The sequence below is a fragment of the Oncorhynchus mykiss genome, chromosome 28, assembly GCF_013265735.2.
Source record: "Oncorhynchus mykiss isolate Arlee chromosome 28, USDA_OmykA_1.1, whole genome shotgun sequence".
Lineage (NCBI taxonomy): Eukaryota > Metazoa > Chordata > Actinopteri > Salmoniformes > Salmonidae > Oncorhynchus > Oncorhynchus mykiss.
Window position 1 is genome coordinate 23,442,899 of NC_048592.1, and position 21,934 is coordinate 23,464,832.

A 21,934-nucleotide genomic window follows, 5' to 3' on the forward strand; every position below is an offset into this window, starting at 1 on the left:
TGTTCCAAGTATTCCAGTGAGATACTTACACCTTTTGGATTGCTCTTACATAACATGCAGTAGACTAGACTAGAGCCCATGCTTGGAAGAGAGTTGACCATGGTCCTGAAAAGACTCCTAATTTGTAGGGTAGAAGAATATAATATAATAACTTTATTTTGGTGGTGATAGTTACAGCACAAGCAGATAGTGGTAGAAAGAAGGCAACATCTGGGAGTACAAGTTGCAATACAATATACCACGGTCATTTTTATTAGCTACTGTAGGAGTCACTTCTTAGAGGGACCAAAGGAGCGAGGTTAGGACTACTGTTTATTTAGTGTGCTTATCCTGGCAAAACAAGAGCTTAATGATTGAGAGAAAAGTCTATCCCTGAGCTAGGTACATACCGTATTGTATCTGGCTGAGATGTTGACTTAGAAAGCATAAAACAACACATCGATGTCTTGAAAGACTACAGTAGGCCCTCAAAGATGAGGCATAAGGGAAGATTTAGTTTGCAATCTCACCATGCCACCTGTCGATCTCTTTAAATGAACTTTCTACTATGTAAAGCAGAACCATTTCTGTCTATGAAGCTTGTTCTTTATTTATATGTTTTAAAATATCCCTGTGATATTTCTCATGGTGACTTATTTTTCTTCATACTGTGTGTGTGTGTGTGCATGCGAGAGTGTGGTTATGAGACAGGAGACAGTCAGTGTTGCATCCTGTTACTGTGTGGTTGGTAGGAAGTGTTGATAGCATAATCTACACTCTGAAGTAGCATGAAGCTGCCAAGCCATGTGAATCACCATGCAGATTGGAGATCAGAATAGCACCCAGCCATTCAGACACTCTGGCAAAGAAGAAAGAACCTTTGAACCAGAAGGAAACTTAGAATTTTAGAAAGAAACTAAGGATTCTTTGAGACCATTTTATAGGTATTGGGAAATAGGATCAGGTCTTTATAGAGGTTCCTTGCCTAATCAGACAATGCAAAAAAGAAATACGTACTGCCCAGCAGATAGTGGTGGAAAGAACAACATCTGGGAGTACAAGGTTGCAATACAACACGCCATCAATAATGGGACTTTATTCACAATAGTTTATCTTCACTGATAGAACAAAATATTTTCTGTTGTTTTTTTAATAATCATATATATACAAATTAATGGTCAAACCAGCCATCTCTTGCAATAAATTAGTTGAAAGCTTTTTGCAGTGGTTACAGTATGGGACACATAACATGGCCCGCTTTAACTCTGAATGTCTTCCAAATGGCACCCTATTCCCTTTATAGTGCACTACTTTTGACCAGGGACCAAAGGAAAAGAAGTGTAATAGAAAGAGAATCAGGTGCCATTTTGGAAGCACAGCCGTGATAGGTAAAATAAGTTTATGCCAATATGTAATATAACAATCCACTATCTTCCCCTCTGTACTTGCACTACTATTCTTCAGAAATGAATGTCTCAAATGGCATGATTATATATCCTTGGCTTGTCAAAGTAAATAGTAAATCATATCCTTGGCTTTCTTCATGGTGACATGATATATTTTGAGGCTGAAGGAGATACATTTGGGGAATAATAGTTTCAAAAAGCCATGTGCGAGTGTATGCAAAAAAAACAGGTCATATCATCTGCAATTCAGAAAATAGTGGGTGTACAAAAAACAGAATCCAGTGGACAAACATGAAAGCTTGACCCAAGATTTTGTGATCTAATGGCATGAGTCTAGTCAAAGCAGAAAGTGTTGGGGTAGAGCTGTAGGCCCGCGTGACTGTACAGGAAACAAGCGTCTGCTAAATGGCATATATTATTATTATTTAGCTGACAGTACTCCTGTAGTGCAGACAAACCTGCCTGGTCAGCATCCAAAATGGCAACCTTTTCCCTACATAGTGCACTTGTTTTGACCAGAGCTCTGGTCAAAATAAGTTATCTATTGTATATAAGGAAAGGGTTGCCATTTGGAACGCAGATATGGACTCAGTTGTTAATAAGACACAGGGACATCCAGTGGCAGCTTATATTCACACTTAAGCCATTGATGCTACATGTACATCTAGGGCTTTATTCAATCCGTAGCACCGATGATCCACTTTATAGCATGATTGAAAATGAAAGGCAATGTTCCCGCGGTTGCGGAGGCTGCATTCACGGTAAAACTGCATTAACGGTAAACGCTGGATATGTCGACTAAATTAGAAATGACCTTCACATTTGAACCCAGATCTTCTGTGATACTTTGGCGATACGGATTGAATCCAGACCCTAGATTAAATGAACTGCTTTATTTACAAAATGACAATATCGTTTTCATTGTACATACAGTACACCAATTCATAGAACTGCTTTACTTGAGGCAGGCATTAGCTAGTTTAGTTTACTGACATTAGTTAAGTTTACTCACAATCGTTGTCCACAACATACAATTATTTGTCCAGGTCTGGACAAGCTGAAGAAACACATATTGCTTGGTGTAATTATCACTATGGTAACTAGAATTAACATCAGCATCATTGTTATCAGTGTTCACTTGACCTAATTAAGCAGTTTTAATTTTTAAAATTTTTTAATACACATTACATGGTATGATTTAGTACACCGCATAATAGGATCAAAGTAAAAACAAATATTCAACTTAAATATGCCATATGATACAGATGTTGTGACCAAGATAATAATTTACACACACACAAAAACAATATTTCTGTCATTGATATATTCTAGTAATTTAACAGATAAACATGTTTTTCAATCAGTAAAAGTCTTGATGCACTAAATTGTCTGTTTGGAAACAAGCTCCATAGGTTCACAATAGATGTTTTTTTTATTATACACGACTAAGATCAGGTCATGCTCTCTCGCACAACATCCACAAAGACAGAGAGGTGGAGAGAAGGAGTGGGGGAAAGAAAGCGTGGGCGAGAGAAGGAGAACAGGAGGGAGGTCCCTGGGGAGATCTGCTGAGGCTTGGTAGTGGGTAAACCTCTCACTGTGGAAGAGCTTTGAGTATGGCGTTCACCTCCTCCGCAACAGCTGTCAATGCAAACTCAAACTGCTCCTGAGGTGGAGTAAGAGAGGGAGGAGAGGGAGGAGAGGGAGAGAGAGATAGAGGAAGGGGGAGAGCGAGAGAGTGGGGGAGGGGGAGAGAGTGAGGGGAGAGAGTCATTGTAGAGTTAATGCCAATGTTCTTTCCAGATGAATTGCAATACAGAAATAGACACAGATCAGACTTACAAAGCAGCTATAGAGCTATAGAGAATCATGTGAAAGAAGTCTAGAAAACAATGACTTCACTGCGATTGGTCACTTGATACAGAAGTTATTCAATAAGCAAGCACTAGGGGGAGTACAACTGTAGCGCTTACTAACGAAACAAATGACAAACATTTACAATGTATGTAGAACCCTTAACTAATGAAATCAAACTATATACAATAGGCTTATACGATATTGAAGAAAGCAATACTTATACTAATAAAACTTTTTCTCATCACCAATAATAGTGAAAAGATGAGTCACTCATTGAGGATACATGGTTTAATAAAGAATGGATCGATACGACTGCTGGACCAATCTAATAATTCTCAGGGAATCCACACTATGATTGATGTTTCCAAACTGGCTGTCGATTGTCTGACCAGAACACATATTGTTAATTCTTTGTGTTTAGTGTTGGGGAATAACTTGGGTCTCATTTGAGCTGATACTCTGGAGAGAGAGCTCTGCCTCATGAAACAGACATAAAAGCTCCACATTTCTTGAGGACACAGAGTGGACCTGTGTTACCTATCGAAAGACAACTAACTGAGCCTGCCAGTTTTCTCTCTCTCTGTAAAATGATTTGGGAAGCACCATACACCCACTACAAACCTAGCACTGCACTAAATCAAAGGCTTTGAAAATGTGACCGCTACTAGTGCGCACCGCTAACTAGCTAGCCCATTTCATACCCTCCCTCCATCTCCTTTCAGAAATCACAGTCCATTAGAGTTCCCAGCAGAGGTGAGGACATTACCTTTGTCTGGACCATAGCTGGCCGCTGATCCCTCAAGTGCTCTAGGGTGGCAGCAATATCAATCTCCTTAGCACCTGCAACACAACACCAACAACAAATTGGACAGAGTTCAAAGCCAGGAGATAATCCAGGCAGCGTCTGTCAATCTCCTTTTTACTCGCTCCCTTTGGAACCTCCGCCATACAGCGACTGAAAATGATTACATTCATCCCATATCCACACAGATGCTACAAACAAGGCTCCGATTGTTTTAGTTGCCTAGATGAAAATGAGAGGGTGGGGAAAGAGAATGTTTGCAAAGGTATTTGTAAAACCACAAAATGTAAGATAAAGGAATCAGAGGGATTATTTTAGGATAAAATAAAATAAACACTTCAAATAAGAATTAGTTTTGACCAAAGCCCTGTCCCCCCTGTTGCTTTGTGAGCTAACCAAGGTGCCCCATAGGCTGTCGTAGTCTCAAGCAGCAAGGGATGGTGAGTGTCTGTCTGCCTGCCGATTTGCCTGTCTGTATTTCTGCCTGCCTACTTGGCAAGCTACCACCCAGGTGAATAGCTAGATGTGTTGGATACTGGGCAAGCAGAGTGGAGAACGCTCTCTTCCCTGTCCCTGCAGCACCAGTGCCCAGTCAGCCTGGCAGCTGGCCCTGCCCTCAGACCCAATGCCCAGTTGGCACTGCTCTATGCTCCCCTGTCGACCAAACACGGCTGTGATCACAAAGAAGACGGCTATCTGAGGCCCTTGAGTTGGGGGCAGACTACATGATCGCCTGTCTGGCGCTGAAGGCCTACTGTGAAACCTTTGGAGAAAATAAATAAGTAACAGAACGAGGGAGACAAACACAACAAAATTACATTAATGAGGAGTGGTGAGGAAAATGGAAAAAGAAAAAGCTAACTACATCAACCACTCCCACACTTTCCTCAGAAAATCTTTCCTGTGTATCAAAAGGGCAAACTTTTTTGTTTTACAAATCAAAAAATGAATGAGCAAGAATAGCTTATTCAAGCCATTCTCTTTCAATGACAGTTTTTACTCTACAGTTACAATAGAGTAACTCAAGTCTATTCCTCCCACCCAAGAATGGCGCTTGCACAGTTCTACGAGCACCACACTGATAAGTTCTTCATTTTCTAGGACTCAACAGCCAGGCTATTGTGCTGGTTGTAATAAACCAGACTGTGGAGGAACAGTATAAATGGCTCATTTGAGTTTCCCTCGCAAGATTCCCTTCAAGGAGGGGAGCTCTGAGAAGAAACAAGAGAAAGCCCCAAGTCCTTATGGGAGTTGTGAAAGAGACAGAGCCGTGGCTAGCAGCTGGACCCCGGGCTGAAAGAGACAGAGCTGTGGCTAGCAGCTGGACCCCGGGCTGAAAGCTCCTGCACTTGTGCTGCCGATTCTTAAGTTAGAGCGAACACTACAGCAGGAGAAAAAAAGAAGAGGCTTTGGTAGTAAGTTAAAAAAAAAGGCATAATTCTCAGCCTCCGAATTTACAATTCATTCCTTGGGAGAAAGGTAAAGAGGGTAAAAAAAAAAGAGAGGAGAGTGATTTTGTGTCCAAGGGCATACAGGTCTTTGATCAGGCTGAGGGAACCTGGGCCTCCTGCTTCTCAGGAGACAGACAAAGAGGACCCTAACCCTAACTGGCCGGGCCCAGATTCCTCCCCGGCACAGAGAAAAAAGCCTTTGGGCTGCCTCACAGTGTGACAGCCTGGGAAAAGCCTCTCTCAGCAGGCCTAAGATGCCTGCTTTGGCCTTTGATCTTTCATTAAGGCCAGGGCCACAGCACCGGTCAGGAGATTGACATGCCTAATACACACAAATTTAAATGCATGGGTGAACACACACACACACACACACACACACACACACACACACACACACACACACACACACGCAATACCACGACAAACCAAGGGGAGAATAGGTCAAGAACAAATGCGTGCGTGTGTGTGAATGCCATACTGAAGCAATTGGTGTAAGGTGCTTTCAATTTGAATGGAAGAACACATTTCAACAAATGTGCATGTGAGACTACATGAACACAATTAGGTATACTGTTTGCTGAAAAGAAATGGCATTAAATTCCAATAAACAGGATGAATTTATCTGCATGAACAAATTTACAATTTGCTTGACATAAATTGCCAGAATAGGAATTCTTAAACTACATTTACATCTGAAATCATCAATGTGAAAAGGAACACTGATATATATCTCCATATTTTTTTCTCTCCCATCGATCATTAATTCAGGGAAGCTGCACCCGAGCCAGTCACCCTCTAATGCTTTTAAAGTCCGACAGCTGAAAAAGTATGGCTTTAACGTTGACATGGCGATGCTGCTTAACATGCGTAAGGAGAAAAGAAAAGCTGTCTGACTCCCACCTTTAGCCATCTTATTGAGAACCATGTCAATCAGAATGTATGTTCCACTCCTCCCAGCGCCGTTGCTGCAAGAGAGAGAGAGAAGGAGAGACAGAGAGAGAAGGAGAGACAGAGAGAGAGAAGGAGAGACAGAGAGAGAGAAGGAGAGACAGAGAGAGAGAAGGAGAGACAGAGAGAGAGAAGGAAAGACAGAGAGAGAGATGGGATGTCATTGGCATGACTTAAAAGACACAAGACTATTTCAATGTGTTATCGTTTTGGTCAAAACAATTTTTACTTATAGCCCTAAATGAATTGTTAATTTTGAATGCAATTTTTTGTTGTTTGATATTGTATCAGCTTATAAAAATGTGAGCTGTTTTTAACAAGTGACAACATAGAGGAGGGTTTAATATTCCAAGCATATAAAATTACTAGCGCTATTTTGAGAGGCTGAACGACATCCAACCATGATGATTTTTGTATAAAAAGGTTGTTCTGGGGTTTCAATATAATAACAGGAATAGTAAACCATTCTCAAAAGTGGCAAAGCTGCAATATGATGCAAAGAAGAGTACATTTATTGGATTAAAATTGCTGGTGAAAAACTAACAAAAACACTCCGTACATGTAGAAAAAATAGGGGGTAAACTGAACATTTAGTTTGATGAATAGAGATGCAGTACTATTTTAATCTATGTCTTTTCATTTCTAAATCTGGTGTTGGTGCTGTAAAAGAAAAAGAAAAGACACCAAATCCCCTTAAAAAAGCACGAGACGTGTAGATACACACACAGTAAACACACCGTTGTGTATCTGAACAAACTAGGCAGAGATAATTGGGCACAATCCCGCTACAGTATACAGGATGTGCTTCTCAAATGCCCCCTTATCCCTTTGTAGTGCAGAACTTTTGGGCCTGGTATAGTACCACTATGAATAGACTAGGGTGCCATTTGGAACGTAGACAGGGACTCCGGGGCAATACTGCTATCTATGTCTGGGATCTGAGGTCTGCAGTTTGCAGTATGTATCGATACCTAGCAACGCCTAGCACGGGTCATTATGAACTGATCAAAGATAAGGCTGAGGACAAAGCCCTGGGCCACAGAAAACACATTTTAAGATGTTTGTTTGCCTGCCTGGCCTCGACTGGCTAGCCACTCAGAGCTGAGCTAAACTGATCTGAGCTGAGATAGAGACCTGTGATTTATCTGCAAGGTGCCTCTGTATAGTCTACTAGGCTATAGCTATGCTAATGTTGTTGCTTGTGCTATTGGTTATATGAAAACTGAAAACACAAGCTTTAAACTACACTGAACAAAAATATAAACTCAACATACAACAATATCAAACATTTTACTGAGTTACAGTTCATATAAGGAAATCAGTTAACTCGTATACTTTATTTAGGCCCTAATCTATGGATTTCACATGACTGTTCACAGATACCTTTAAAAAAGGTAGGGCGTGGATCAGAAAACCAGTCAGTATCTGGTGTGACTACCATTGCCTCATGCAGCGCAACACATCTCCTTTGCATAGAGTTGATCAGGCTGTTGATTGTGGCCTGTAGAATGTTGTCAATGGCTGTGCAAAGTTGCTGGATATTAGCGGGAACTGGAACACGCTGTTGTACTCGTCAATCCAGAGCATCCTCAATGGGTGACATGTCTGTTGAGTATGCAGGCCATGGAAGAACTGGGATATTTTCAGCTTCCTGGAATTGTGTACTGATCCTTGCGACATGGGGCCGTGTATTATCACGCTGAAACATGAGGTGATGGAGGTGGATAAATGACACGACAATGGGCCTCAGGATCTTGTCACGGTATCTCATCATTCAAATTGCCAATGATAAAATGCAATTGTATTCGTTGTTTGTAGCTTATGCCTGCCCATACCATAACCCTACCACCACCATGAGGCACACTGTTCACAACATTGACATCAGCAATCTGCTCACCCACACAACGCCATACAGGCTGTCTGCCATGTGCCCGTTACAGTTAAAACCAGGATTCATCCGTGAAGAGCACATTTCTCCAGCGTGCCAGTGGCCAATGAAGGTGAGCATTTTCCCACTGAAGTCGGTTAATACGCCGAACTGCAGTCAGGTCAAGACCCTGGTGAGGACAACGAGCACGCAGCTGAGCTTCCCTGAGACGGTTCCTGACAGTTTGTGCAGAAATTCTTCAGTTGTGCAAACCCACAGTTTCATCAGCTGTCCAGGTGGCTGGTCCTTGACGATCCCGCAGGTGAAGAAGCTGGATGTGGAGGTCCTGGGCTGCCGTGGTTACACGTAGTCTTCGGTTTGAGGCCGGTTGGACGTACTGCCAAATGATCTAAATTGACATTGGAAGTGGCTTATAGAGAAATTAACATACAATTCTCTGGCAACAGCTCTGGTGGACATTCCTGCAGTCAGCATTCCAATTGCATGCTCTCTCAAAACTTGAGACATCTGTGGCATTGTGTTGCGTTACAAAACTGCACATATTAGAGTGGCCTTTTATTGTCCCCAGCACAAGGTGCACCTGTGTAATGATCATGCTGTTTAAACAGCTTCCTGATATGCCACACCTGTCAGGTGGATGGATTATCTTGACAAAGGAGAAATGCTCACGAACAGGGATGTAAACAAATTTGTGCACAAAATGTGAGAGAAATATGTTTTTGTGCGTATGGAACATTTCTGGGATCTTTTATCTCAGCTCATGAAACATGGGACCAACACTTTTCATTTTGTGTTTATATTTTTGTTCAGTGTATAAACTATATTCCAACCATTTATTTCAGGTTTCAGGGTTGATCTATTTTTGGGAACTGTGGTTTGGAGCATATATATGAAAGGAAAACACAGTAGATCTATGCATAATAGATCTATGCATAATAGTATGACTCTGAGAGAGAGGGGTGTTATAATCATAGATGTAAGACCCACCTTAGACATATGGCATTCTGTGATTACATAATTGACTTCCTCTACTGAGGTACAATACTGTTTATACTTGCCTGCAGTGGACTATTATAGGACAAGACCTTCCCCGGTAGCACTTGTTAACCTTTCTGCAACAGAACAGACAGACATAAAGCATCATAAACCGTATGTCAAATCACAACATCAAAATGAGATCAAATGAGTACACCCAGTGATTGAACCAATTTTATTCCCATTATGATCGGTTTTAATTGGTCAACACTTTTCATATTAATAAGGCCCTGAAGACTAGAACAAGTATACATCAAGGTTAAATATTATAATGATACTGTGGACTTTGAAAAGATACATCCCTTCTCAATCTATAAAAAAATATATAAATCCACATTTCACAACCATAATTAATGAAGACCTATTTAATGAAGATATGCCATTGCAGTGGTGATATATTGGATTGTGGTAATGAGGTGTGGTGGCTGCTGGGTATCTGCATCTCAAATGACACATTAGTGCTCTACTTTTGACCAGGGTGCCATTTTGAGATGCAGCCCCTTGTCCACCATGCATTAACCTTGTACAATTAAAGACATTATACAGTGGCAAGACACACTCCTGCCAACAGCACCGTACAGCGGCCCTCACATTGTTAATTGGCTGTTGTTGTGGGGGGGGGGGGGGATTATGTTGGACCAGATCTTTTCATCATGGAACGCAAGAACTAAAATGTTAAAGGGGAAGGGGGTGGTGGAGGTAAGGGGTCACTCACTCCCATAAAAGTACATGCAGTAGGCTAATGATCTACTGAAACTTCTAGAACTAAATAAGAATTCAACTTCCATCTGTATGTATACTACAGTGTAGGGTTGAATGTATAGGGTTGAAATCCCAGTAACCAAGCTTTACCCAGAATTTACTGCCCAAAACCACTCCCTTTTCCAAGGATAAATAACTGCAAGAAACCGGTAAATTATAATAAATTATTTATATGAACATGGCATGAAATGGAACAGTTAAATTATATGCAGTGTCTAAATCTGGCTTCTCTACGGCCTCCGCATGATGAATCAACGCTCAGGGTGGGGACAGACAGCCCATCTCAGTATGGAGCGCACTTCACAATGCATGTAGACCTATTTCCTCATCATGGTAACTGTTTTTCTTGTGACAGGTAGGCCTACATTTGCTGCAACATAGCCTATGCTACAGTAATATAAAGACTGAACGTCTAATTTACCCATCTTCATCTGGCTTTCTGGGGTCATCTAGTTTTTTAATTGCAGCTCCAGAGTTTTACAACAGCCTGTCACTAGAATATCTTGCTTTAAATCAGTGCACGCGCGAGCACTCTCTCGCAGTCTTTCTCTCTCTCGATCAACTCCATTCAAATTGCATCCAAAATGTTTAATCCTGTTCTAGATTGATACAGTGCAGCAGACTCTCTCCAGAAGTTCAGTGAGGATCTCTGAATGATCCAATGTTGACCTAAATGACTAATGATGATAAATACAATCCACCTGTGTGTAATCAAGTCTCCGTATAAATGCACCTGCACTGTGATAGTCTCAGAGGTCCGTTAAAAGCGCAGAGAGCATCATGAAGAACAAGGAACACACCAGGCAGGTCCGAGATACTGTTGTGAAGAAGTTTAAAGCCGGATTTGGATACAAAAAGATTTCCCAAGCTTTAAACATCCCAAGGAGCACTGTGCAAGCGATAATATTGAAATGGAAGGAGTATCAGACCACTGCAAATCTACCAAGACCTGGCCCCCTCTAAACTTTCAGCTCATACAAGGAGAAGACTGATCAGAGATGCAGCCAAGAGGCCCATGATCACTCTGGATGAACTGCAAAGATCTACAGCTGAGGTGGGAGACTCTGTCCATAGGACAACAATCAGTCATATATTGCACAAATCTGGCCTTTATGGAAGAGTGGCAAGAAGAAAGCCATTTCTTAAAGATATCCATAAAAAGTGTTGTTTAAAGTTTGCCACAAGCCACCTGGGAGACACACCAAACATGTGGAAGAAGGTGCTCTGGTCAGATGAAACCAAAATTGAACTTTTTGGCAACAATGCAAAACATTATGTTTGGCGTAAAAGCAACACAGCTGAACACACCATCCCCACTGTCAAACATGGTGGTGGCAGCATCATGGTTTGGGCCTGCTTTTCTTCAGCAGGGACAGGGAAGATGGTTAAAATTGTTGGGAAAATGGATGGAGACAAATACAGGACCATTCTGGAAGAAAACCTGATGCAGTCTGCAAAAGACCTGAGACTGGGACGGAGATTTGTCTTCCAACAAGACAATGATCCAAAACATAAAGCAAAATCTACAATGGAATGGTTCAAAAATAAACATATCCAGGTGTTACAATGGCCAAGTCAAAGTCCAGACCTGAATCCAATCGAGAATCTGTGGAAAGAACTGAAAACTGCTGTTCACAAATGCTCTCCATCCAACCTCACTGAGCTCGAACTGTTTTGCAAGGAGGAATGGGAAAAAATGTCAGTCTCTCGATGTGCAAAACTGATAGAGACATACCCCAAGCGACTTACAGCTGTAATCGCAGCAAAAGGTGGCGCTACAAACTTAAGGGGGCTGAATAATTTTGCACGCCCAATTTTTCAGTTTTTGATTTGTTAAAAAAGTTAGAAATATCCAATAAATGTCGTTCCATTTCATGATTGTGTCCCACTTGTTGTTTATTCTTCACAAAAAAATACAGTTTTATATCTTTATGTTTGAAGCCTGAAATGTGGCAAAAGGTCGCAAAGTTCAAGGGGGCCGAATACTTTCGCAAGGCACTGTATATAGCCTTATATATAGATGTCCTAGCTTCCCTCTTTCAAGTAATACATTCAATGCAGTATTAGCCTTATATTTAGTTAATGAATGATGGGTTATGCATCATAAGCTTCTAACTTATAGCCTCTGTCTCTTGCCGCAGTGCTTCAATGGCCTCTCCTTAAAAAAACGCTACTCAGCTCTTGGAGTCCCATGCAGGAAAAGCTAGACTAGAATAGCTTGCTGGACATAATCTTTTGGGCATTTCTTATACCAATAGACTATTTGAAGAGGGATGCAAGCTCTTGTTTGCTAAATGTTAAATACAGAAGCTAATAGAACTCACAGGTAGTTTGAAAGAAGAGGGAATGAGGGATGGTGGTAGGCTAAAGCAGTTATTTATTCAGACCGATAATCATTCAATCTTCATGAAGAGAAGTGAAAGCCTTCTGCATCTAATTCAAGTCCTATATTATTGAAGCATGTCATTAGAATGATGAAGATAAGTACAACAAAACTTGTTTCATTTAACCGTTGAAAGAGAGGAAGGAATGAAGCAACAATAGAGAGAGAAAGAGGAGGTAGGCTAATAACATTATGGGAAATATTATGAAAGGTATATATGCGTCAGCCTACTAATTATACAAATAGGCTCTATTATATTTCAAAATTAAAATCAAATTCACTAGCTTATACTTGTAACTTTGTAGACCGCATTTGCTGCACCACATTTGCATGTTCTCTTCTGCTTTATCATGGCTTGAATGATGTGCGTAATTCCAGCCCATATAATACAGTATAATACAATACAGTAGGGTAATACAGTTCACACTCAAAATGATTAGCCTACTGGAGCTAGTTTAATTTATTTACCCAAGAGCTCATATACTGTAGCTAGCTACATCTATGGGCTGTTATGTTTTTCTGTTGTGCGTAATGTGCAGTAGCCTATATCATAGGTTATATGTATTGGACAATGGCACAATCATTTGGGCTTTTTTAGGCTTGGGCTCATTAAATTTAATTTATCTAGGGATCATACAATTTTTATTTAATACATGACTCATCAGGCTCAGGTAGCATCAGGGTTTAATTTTTTCATCCTGATCAAAGCTCTAATCAAATCCAGACATATTTGTATGCTCTATAATTCTTTTGAATGACACTTCCCGTTTTGGCGGGAAATACCGATTTACCCGAGAGAAAAGTGATTTACTTTCAGGTTGTAACATTTGTAAAATATCAGGAAAATATTCAACCCTACTACAGTACTTACAGTTGAAATCGGAAGTTTACATACACCTTAGCCGAAAATAAATTTAAACATTTAATCCTAGTAAAAATTCCCTGCCTTAGGTCAGTTAGGATCACCACTTTATTTTAAGAATCTGAAATGTCAGAATAATAGTAGAGAGAATGATTTATTTCAGCTTTTATTTCTTTCATCACATTCCCCAGTGGGTCAGACGTTTACATACACTCAATTAGTATTTGGTAGCATTGCGTTTAAATTGTTTAACTTAGGTCAAACGTTTAGCCTTCCACAAGCTTCCCACAATAAGTTGGGTGAATTTTGGCCCATTCCTCCTGACAGAGCTGGTGTAACTGAGTCAGGTTTGTAGGCCTCCTTGCTCGCACAAGCTTTTTCAGTTCTGCCCACACATTTTCTATACGATTGATGTCAGGGCTTTGTGATGGCCACTCCAATACCTTGACTTTGTTGTCCTTAAGCCATTTTGCCACACCTTTGGAAGTATACTTGGGGTCATTGTCCATTTGGAAGACCCATTTGCAACCAAGCATTAATTTCCTGACTGATGCCTTGAGATGTTGCTTCAATATATCCACATAATTTTCTACTCTCATGATGCCATCTATTTTCTGAAGTGCACCAGTCCCTCTACAGCAAAGCACCCCCACAAAATTATGCTGCCACCCCTGTGCTTCACGGTTGGAATGGTGTTCTTCGGCTAGCCTCCCCCTTTTTCCTTCAAACATAACAATGGTCTTTATGGCCAAACTGTTTTATTTTTGTTTCATCAGAGGACATTTCACCAAAAAGTACGATATTTGTCCCCATGTGCAGTTGCAAACCGCAATCTGGCTTTTTTATGGCGGTTTTGGAGCAGTGGCTTCTTCCTTGCTGAGTGGCCTTTCAGGTTATGCCGATATGGGACTCGTTTTACTGTGGATATAGATACTTTTGTACCTGTTTCCTCCAGCATCTTCACAAGGTCCTTTGCTGTTGTTCTGGGATTGATTTGTACTTTTCGCACCAAAGTACGTTCATCTCTAGGAGACAGAACACGTCTCCTTCCTGATCGGTATGGCGGCTGTGTGGTCCCATGGTGTTTATACTTGCATACTATTGTTTGTACAGATGAACGTGGTACCTTCAGGCATTTGGAAATTGCTCCCAAGGATGAACCAGACTTGTGGAGGTCTACAATTTTTTTTCTGAGGTCTTGGCTGATTTCTTTTGATTTTCCCATGATGTCAAGCAAAGAGGCACTGAGTTTGAAGGTAGGCATTGAAATACACCCACAGGTACACCTCCAATTGACTCAAATTATGTCAAGTAGCCTATCAGAAGCTTCTAAAGGCATTTTCTGGAATTTCCAAGCTGTTTAAAGGCACAGTCAACATAGTGTATGTAAACTTCTGACCCACTGGAATTGTGATACAGTGAATTATAAGTGAAATAATCTGTCTGTAAACAATTTTTGGAAAAATGACTTGTGTCTTGCACAAAGTAGATGGCCTAACCAACTTGCCAAAACTATAGTTTGTTAACAAGAAATTTGTGGAGTGGTTGAAAAAACGAGTTTTAATGACTCTAACCTAAGTGTATGTAAACTTTCGACTTCAACTGTATACAATTACTGTATGTTAGGCAGGACACTGAATACTTATGCCTAGGGATTTATTTCAAGCTCTCACTATATTCCCCAATGTTTATCTCTTTAAGAAACTGGATTTAAATTAATAGTATTCCTTCATCGATCAAAAGTAAATTGACAGAAAATGTTACGCAACAAACCGAAAAACCAATTCACAATTCAGAAGTACCAAACCCACCATGAACCAAATTACCTTAGGAACAACAGCAGATCACCAATGGGGGGTTGGGGGGAAGTGGGGGAATTCAAAGGAGGGAGGTGATCCTTAAATAAGTTAAACGTATAGAGTATCATTCAGAGGAAGTCAAGCAAATCATGAGCAAGCAAAAGGTGAGAGGTCATTAGAGAGAGGAAGAGAGGCTGAGGAGAGAGAGGAGGAGCAGGGAGATTCCGCAAGGCCCCTGGTTGCAGAGTCACAGTTTCCAATGATCACTTTTGTGACTATGCAACTGGGCTCATATTACTAGCTGCAACATCACAAAAATGACACTGGCAACCGCTAATTAGCTGGCAAAATAACACAAGGAAGAAAACAAACCAAAACAGGTAGGTAGCTATGAAACTGAGAAATAAAAGAAAGTGCTGCACGATCAGAAGTAAGACTTGTTCATTAAATACATGGCGGCATACAGAGAGAGGAATTAGCTCGCAGTTTATGATCTCGAACCCTCAAGTGTGATAATTGCTGTCGAAACCACAAACTAAGATTCAGATTCAAGTGTTACTGCAATAGCATGTGATAAGAAATTGAGCGAGAACACATTTTTAATCCTAGTATTTCTCCTCACCATTCCCTCACCCCATGATAAATGCCTACACTGACCACAGTTGGTGGCTTGATGGCAGTATGATGTGTTTCACCACATATTCTGGCCCTGCTCTTTCCCGGAAGATCTAACCTCATAAGTGTGCAGCACAAATACAATAACACCAGGATATATAACATCACAGTACTCAGACTTGTCCTGTTATTTGAAAAATTCCTCAGTGGGCCTAAGAGAGCAGCAAGGTTAGCAATAAAGAGATTTACTGAGTCATAGTATATCTTAAGAAGACTGAAGACTGGCACATAAAGTCAGAGGAAAAGAAGGAAACTAAAGGTTTAATCCCACAAAATACCTTATTGTTACCATATCAATCTGACAGCAATAGGGTTGCAAAAGTCTAGTAACTTTCCCAGATTTTCTAGAAATCCATGTTTTCCGAGGAATCTTCCGATCAGGATTTCTGGAAAACCTGGGATTTTTTTGAAAGTTTGCAGATTTTTACAACTGTAGATAGTGGTGAGGACAGCCCTGTGGAGCCCTGACTCTAGGAAGTCCTACCTGCGGAAGTCCAGGAGTGTCCGACTGGACTCAGGGACATTCTGGTTGAGCCAGGTAAGGAAGTGGAACTGTGTGACGGTGCGAGTCTCGTTGGTCTGCATGTTCTTTAGGTAGAAACTACGAACCAAGAAGTCATCACACCAGATGTGCTCCGACACCAGGTTCACCTATAGAGGAAGTTATGTCAGAGTCATATAAATATAATGAGTTCTCATTCTTATTCTATTGTAAGTTATCCGTGAATACACAGTAAAACATGTGCACTTGATTTTAAATATGCAGTGCACTGTGCACCTTACAGAAAAGTTAGAAAACGGGTATTACTGACTGTGCTTTTACAGTATATAAGTAAACAGTTGAATGCAATTAAAACTGAGTACATTTGCAACCAAATTATGTTGAAATTACACATGAATTTTAAAATAAAAACGACTATAACCATATTTCCGATTTAGAGCAATAACAATAGATAAGACTAGAAAAACTAAAAAAAAATCATTTTGAGCGAACATCAGACATTGGATAACCAGGCCTGGTACCTCGTAGATGTGGTAGAGGTTGGACCCCTCGTCAGGCCAGTAGTGGTAGCACTGTTTGACTCCACTCTCAGTGAGGGGCGTCAGCATGACAATGACCACACAGCCATTCTCCCAAACCATCTGCACACAAAAGACAGAGAACGGCCATTTTGTCACAAGGCAACACCCGGTAATTGCCTCGTGACATGCACCCTCACGCTATTCTATTGAGACGCTCCCACATACACTTCAAACGTTTATGTATGAGCCCATTTACTAGTATTAGAGGGAAAAGACAAAACATGACAAACAGGAATATGGAAAAAATGCTTGATTAAAATTATGAATTATCATCCATTCCTTCTTATTGAATCATCTGCATCTAAATTACAGTACAATCTACTTTTCATACTTGGGGAAAACACTGTTAGCTGTCGCTGTGAAATTCTTAAAAAGTATTTTTGTAAACTTTAACAATAGTAAAACAGTTAGGTTAAAAAACTAACAGCTTCATATGTAGGGGGGGGGGGGGGCTGATGGTGCAAATCAGCGCAAGCTAAAGCATATCGACGATTCAATGTATCAATGTTTTAATTGTATTTGTCCCTTAACAAATAAATACACTATTGTCCCTATTGTGTCCTTCCAGAACTAGGAGTGTCTGTTTAGGGGGAATTTTTCTCGCTAACATACATTCTAGATGGCGCTGGTCAGAAGGTAGGTAGGCTCTAGAGAGCCATTGGCAGGATAGAAAGACAGCAGCCTGGTTAATGAAGCTAATAAAACATTATTGTTACACTCATCAGATGACCAGGGGGCTGGCTCTCTTACCCATGGCTCATGATTTCACAGTTACCAAGAGCATTTGCTAATGTTTAGCACATTGAACAAAGTTTAGCACACTTGACAAAGTTCTAATATAGTTTAATGATGTAGAGTGTGTTGTGACCCATGTAAAATGCACTTTAAAAAAAGTATAATTTACTAAGACAGGAGGGAGAAGATTAGGGAGAAGAGAGGAGAGAGAGCCTCCACCCCCCCTCTCAGAGTTTGTTCAGAGCCAAACAGGGATTAGGCAGAGAGGGGGCCCAGGCCGAGGCCCATACTCTGGTTGTCATGTTGGGCCAGACATTCCATCCACTCAGTAACAAAATTCATGTAGCACACGGTTGCATCCTAAATGGCACCCTATTCCCTACATAGTGCTCTACTTTTGGCCAGAGCACTATGCACCCTGGTGAAAAAAGTAGTGCCTACAAGTAGCACACGGGTGACAGAGGATTGCATCCTAAATGGCACCCTATTCCCTACATAGTGCTCTACTTTTGGCCAGAGCACTATGCACCCTGGTGAAAAAAGTAGTGCACTATATGGAATAGGGTGCCATTTGGAATGCGGCCTGAACAATTCCATCCTCGGAATTCTCCCATTATCATGCACCTTATCAATTACATAAAATCATCTAATATAATTCAAGACAGCCTCCCTTTCTCTCCTATAGTGTGACACAACCAGGCATATCTGTATACATAAAATGTGCAGCAATATTTGATTATCATTTGCAAGTAGATTGTGTAGTGGTATATATGGAGGCCATGGTGGGATTACAAAAAGCACTTGTCTCCAGTTTGACTTACACTTCTAATAACACTGTTCCCTTGTTGTTTAAGTCTGGAGAAGATATTGATTTTATGAAAGAGAGGACTGTACCTGCCAGAAATCAGCCACCGTGGAGGGAAGAGGGCCTTGAGTAGCGATGTAGGCTGGGTTCCGTGGGTCATGATCCATCTGGGAGGGAGACAGAGAGACAGAGACAGAGAGAGACAGAGAGAGAGAGAGAGAGAGAGAGAGAGGTTGAGAGAAAGAGCAATGTTATTACTTAATTATTGATCAAGTAAAGGACCACAAGGTTTACCCTAGTGAGTGCTTTGAGAAAGAACAATATTCTTACACTGGATATAGTGAAAAACATACCAACTTAAAGTCAAATAAAAAATGATGTAGCAAAATGTTGAAATAAAGGGGCAATCCATAGTTGCTACATTCCACTCATAAATGTATGATATTTACCCATTGATTCTTGAAGAAAACAACTTATAAATGCCTCCTGAGCTTAGTTCAACTGTCGTACCCCATCAGATCCTAAAATATAAGCTTGTTATACTCCAATGTTTGTAAATAAACACCATGTATCCTAAAAACATGGTTAAAACTATTATTTTGATGTAATGGATGGTCAGTTGTTGCATCCATAGCTCTTTCTATGAATTTGAGAGTGGTCACGTTTCTCCAGCCCCATCCCACAGCTTTTTACCGAAACGGGGGCGGGGAGAACGCTATTGCTTCAACCGCTTATTTCCGCTTTAAAGTAACACCCACTTTCTACGCTGTAGAAAGAGGAAATTCAGAGTATTACTGCCTATTCTTCCCTCCCTGAGAAATAGTGTAGGTGGTCAGTGAAGCGTTCAAGGTTCAATACAGTGTGCAAAGCCATTCACTTATGTTCTGATTTTCATTTTGGATATGTTTGAATAGGTATTCAATGGGAATGAGATCAGAGTTTTCCCATGTATTGTTAACCAAACGTTTGTGGAAGAAATCCTTTCTATGAATCCCAAATGTTGTCTGTGTGCCGTCATTTCTTATTCTGCAGTGCTTAAAACAACAAGGCTGCTAAACTCTCACAAATTGGAGAGCAATGCCATCTTAAAAAAATAAGCGTGGTCCAGAAATGTGTGGCGAATGCGAGAAGAGAATAGTTGAGTGTCAGTCATACCTATTACCATGCAAATTGTATGGAAAATGTTATAATTGGATAGGCCAATTTATCTGGAAGCAATTATGGGAAAGACAGATAATTCCAAGGCTTGCACACAGAAAATGATGTTTAATAGCCTTCTGTTGCTTTATGAACTAAAATAATAGAATGTTTTAAATAAACTTGGGTTTACACAGAAGATTAAGCTTTTAACGTAAATGTATTAACTGGGAAAAGAAAGGCACAGTTTTAACAAGGGGTTTGCATTTCAATTAAAACGGAAAAACTGTCACTGCAAAGTGCATTTGTTAACAGATGGAGGAGAATAGAGGAGGGGCTGTGAATGGGAGAGTGCTTTTATGTCCTTTTATATAATTGTCAATAATGACGAATGCTAACAACAAGTAAAACATTTTAGCTTTGGCAGAAAAAAGAAATACAACAATGTCTAGTGTTTGATGCTGTACCCCTGGAGAGGGTCTGCTGCTGCAACAGAGAAACTGACTGTCATTGGTCTAGACTCAATACTGAGAGAAACTCAGTGTCTGCAGTACACTCAGTACAGATAAACTCTATTCTCTCTCTCTCTCTCTCTCTCTCTCTCTCTCTCTCTCATAGACATGGCAAGTTAAATGACATACTGTACATTGTCAAAGTATACATATCTCTCTCTCTCTCTCTCTCTCTAGCGCTCTCTACCTCTCTCTCTCTGATGCTCCCCTTCTGTCTCTCTCTCCAATCTCTTGGAGACACAATGTTTCCTGACAATTTCAAGTGTCTGCTGTCTCTGAACTAAGAACTGGTGCTAATGACATTCTTGAGTGTGTCTGTCCATTCAGCCGTCAGTAGGCTGAGGGGCTAATGCTGTTGATGGGTCTCCAGGAACCCATTGTCCCTTGTCCATCCCTCCCTCTTCCACCCACCCAACTTCTTGGTTGGAGTTGCAGAGGGAGAGAGAGAGAGATGAAACATTGTTTACCAGTGGATGATTTCCCTGGGACCTAATGAGGAGCAAGCGGCAACGTGACAGGCGTAATCATGGCCGTTTTGTTCTGCCCAGCCAGGGTCTGTGTGCTGTAATTATCAGGCTTTCTTCCCTACTGGCCAGTGGCTACCGGTGGCAGCAGTAGTTATTGCAGAGCACTGCTCTGCCTCTGGTTGTCTGTCACCACTGCACCGTGGGGGACCAAGGCTTGTCAGCTCTTTGTTTCACCCACTACACTGTGAGACCAGGGAGAGGGAGGCAAAGATACTCTCTCACAGGAGATTCACTTCTGTTCTGGTCCTCATTTCAGAGGTGTTAGAACAGGTTTCCCATGTATTGTGAGGGGCTAGTGGTGATGATGTGAAAGCAAGAGTCCATAAGACGATCTAGAGCGCCCATAGAATCTCTACTTCATCAATGTAACACCAACAGTAATGTCTTCGAAATGAAGCCATACAATAACAGCTCAATTAGCTTGAAGCCAGATATCCCACAGTAGCAAGAGAAATAATAGGCTCTTTAAAGCGACAATCACAAGGGAGTTACACAATTCCTCTTATAAGATCGTCATAAGTTTTACAGTGATTCACAGTATTACTTTGCAGACAAACATTCTCCAGAGTGCCGACAACAATGTTTTGCGCTGAGCCAGTAAGTGTTGTTGAGGAAATCAAATTGCCAGCAGCAGAGGTATTTCTGTAAATATCTAGTTGTACCCATCCAGCTCGGTGTGTAGGAAATGGTGCTTCTGTGTCAATCAACTAAACCTGAATAGATACACTGAGTGTACAAATATCTAGTTGTACCCATCCAGCTCGGTGTGTAGGAAATGGTGCTTCTGTGTCGTCACATCCTGGCACTTTGGTGCAACGACAACGGGCCAGTGTCCCGAATGGCACCCCTTTCCCTATATAGTGTACTACTTTTGAACCCTATGAGCCCTGGTCAAAGGTAGTGCACTATGAAGGGAACAGGGTGCCAGTTTGGACAAGACCTTGGATTTGAAATGCATAGCATTTCAGTTTCTTATAATGGAATACTTCTGTATCTGCCTCCAGGGGAAGATAACTGCATCTATTTGATTTGACCACCTTTTTCAAATGGGTATGCTCAGATCCTGAATTCACATGGCTCCTATTTCTCTCTTTCTTACAAATGTTTGGTTCTTGGACATTCACAGTTGAGTAAAAAAAAACATTTGCTCAAAATGTATTGTTTGATGCTTAAGTGTGTGTAAATTACCCAATTTATACACTGGTTGTCATTTGTGAGAGGCAAAGGAGTGGGTCTTTAATTAAACTCCTGATTTAGCCTTTAAAAATGCACCAGTAGAAACGGTATA

The 21,934-nt window shown here is 40.9% G+C and overlaps 1 protein-coding gene across 1 annotated transcript in view; it reads right to left on the reverse strand.

The window, feature by feature from the left end:
- Positions 1-1,042: 1,042 nt before the first annotated feature.
- LOC110508770 (receptor-type tyrosine-protein phosphatase N2) overlaps positions 1,043-21,934 on the reverse strand; it is a 144,468-nt gene continuing 123,576 nt past the window's right edge. The window contains exons 19-25 of the mRNA XM_021589572.2: positions 18,560-18,637; positions 16,871-16,990; positions 16,332-16,498; positions 9,390-9,443; positions 6,396-6,460; positions 4,009-4,082; positions 1,043-3,051 (exon numbers count right to left, since the gene is read on the reverse strand). Of these exons, the coding sequence (XP_021445247.1) occupies positions 2,980-3,051; positions 4,009-4,082; positions 6,396-6,460; positions 9,390-9,443; positions 16,332-16,498; positions 16,871-16,990; positions 18,560-18,637 (630 nt within the window). The 3' untranslated portion in view covers positions 1,043-2,979. The remainder of the gene's footprint in view (positions 3,052-4,008; positions 4,083-6,395; positions 6,461-9,389; positions 9,444-16,331; positions 16,499-16,870; positions 16,991-18,559; positions 18,638-21,934) is intronic.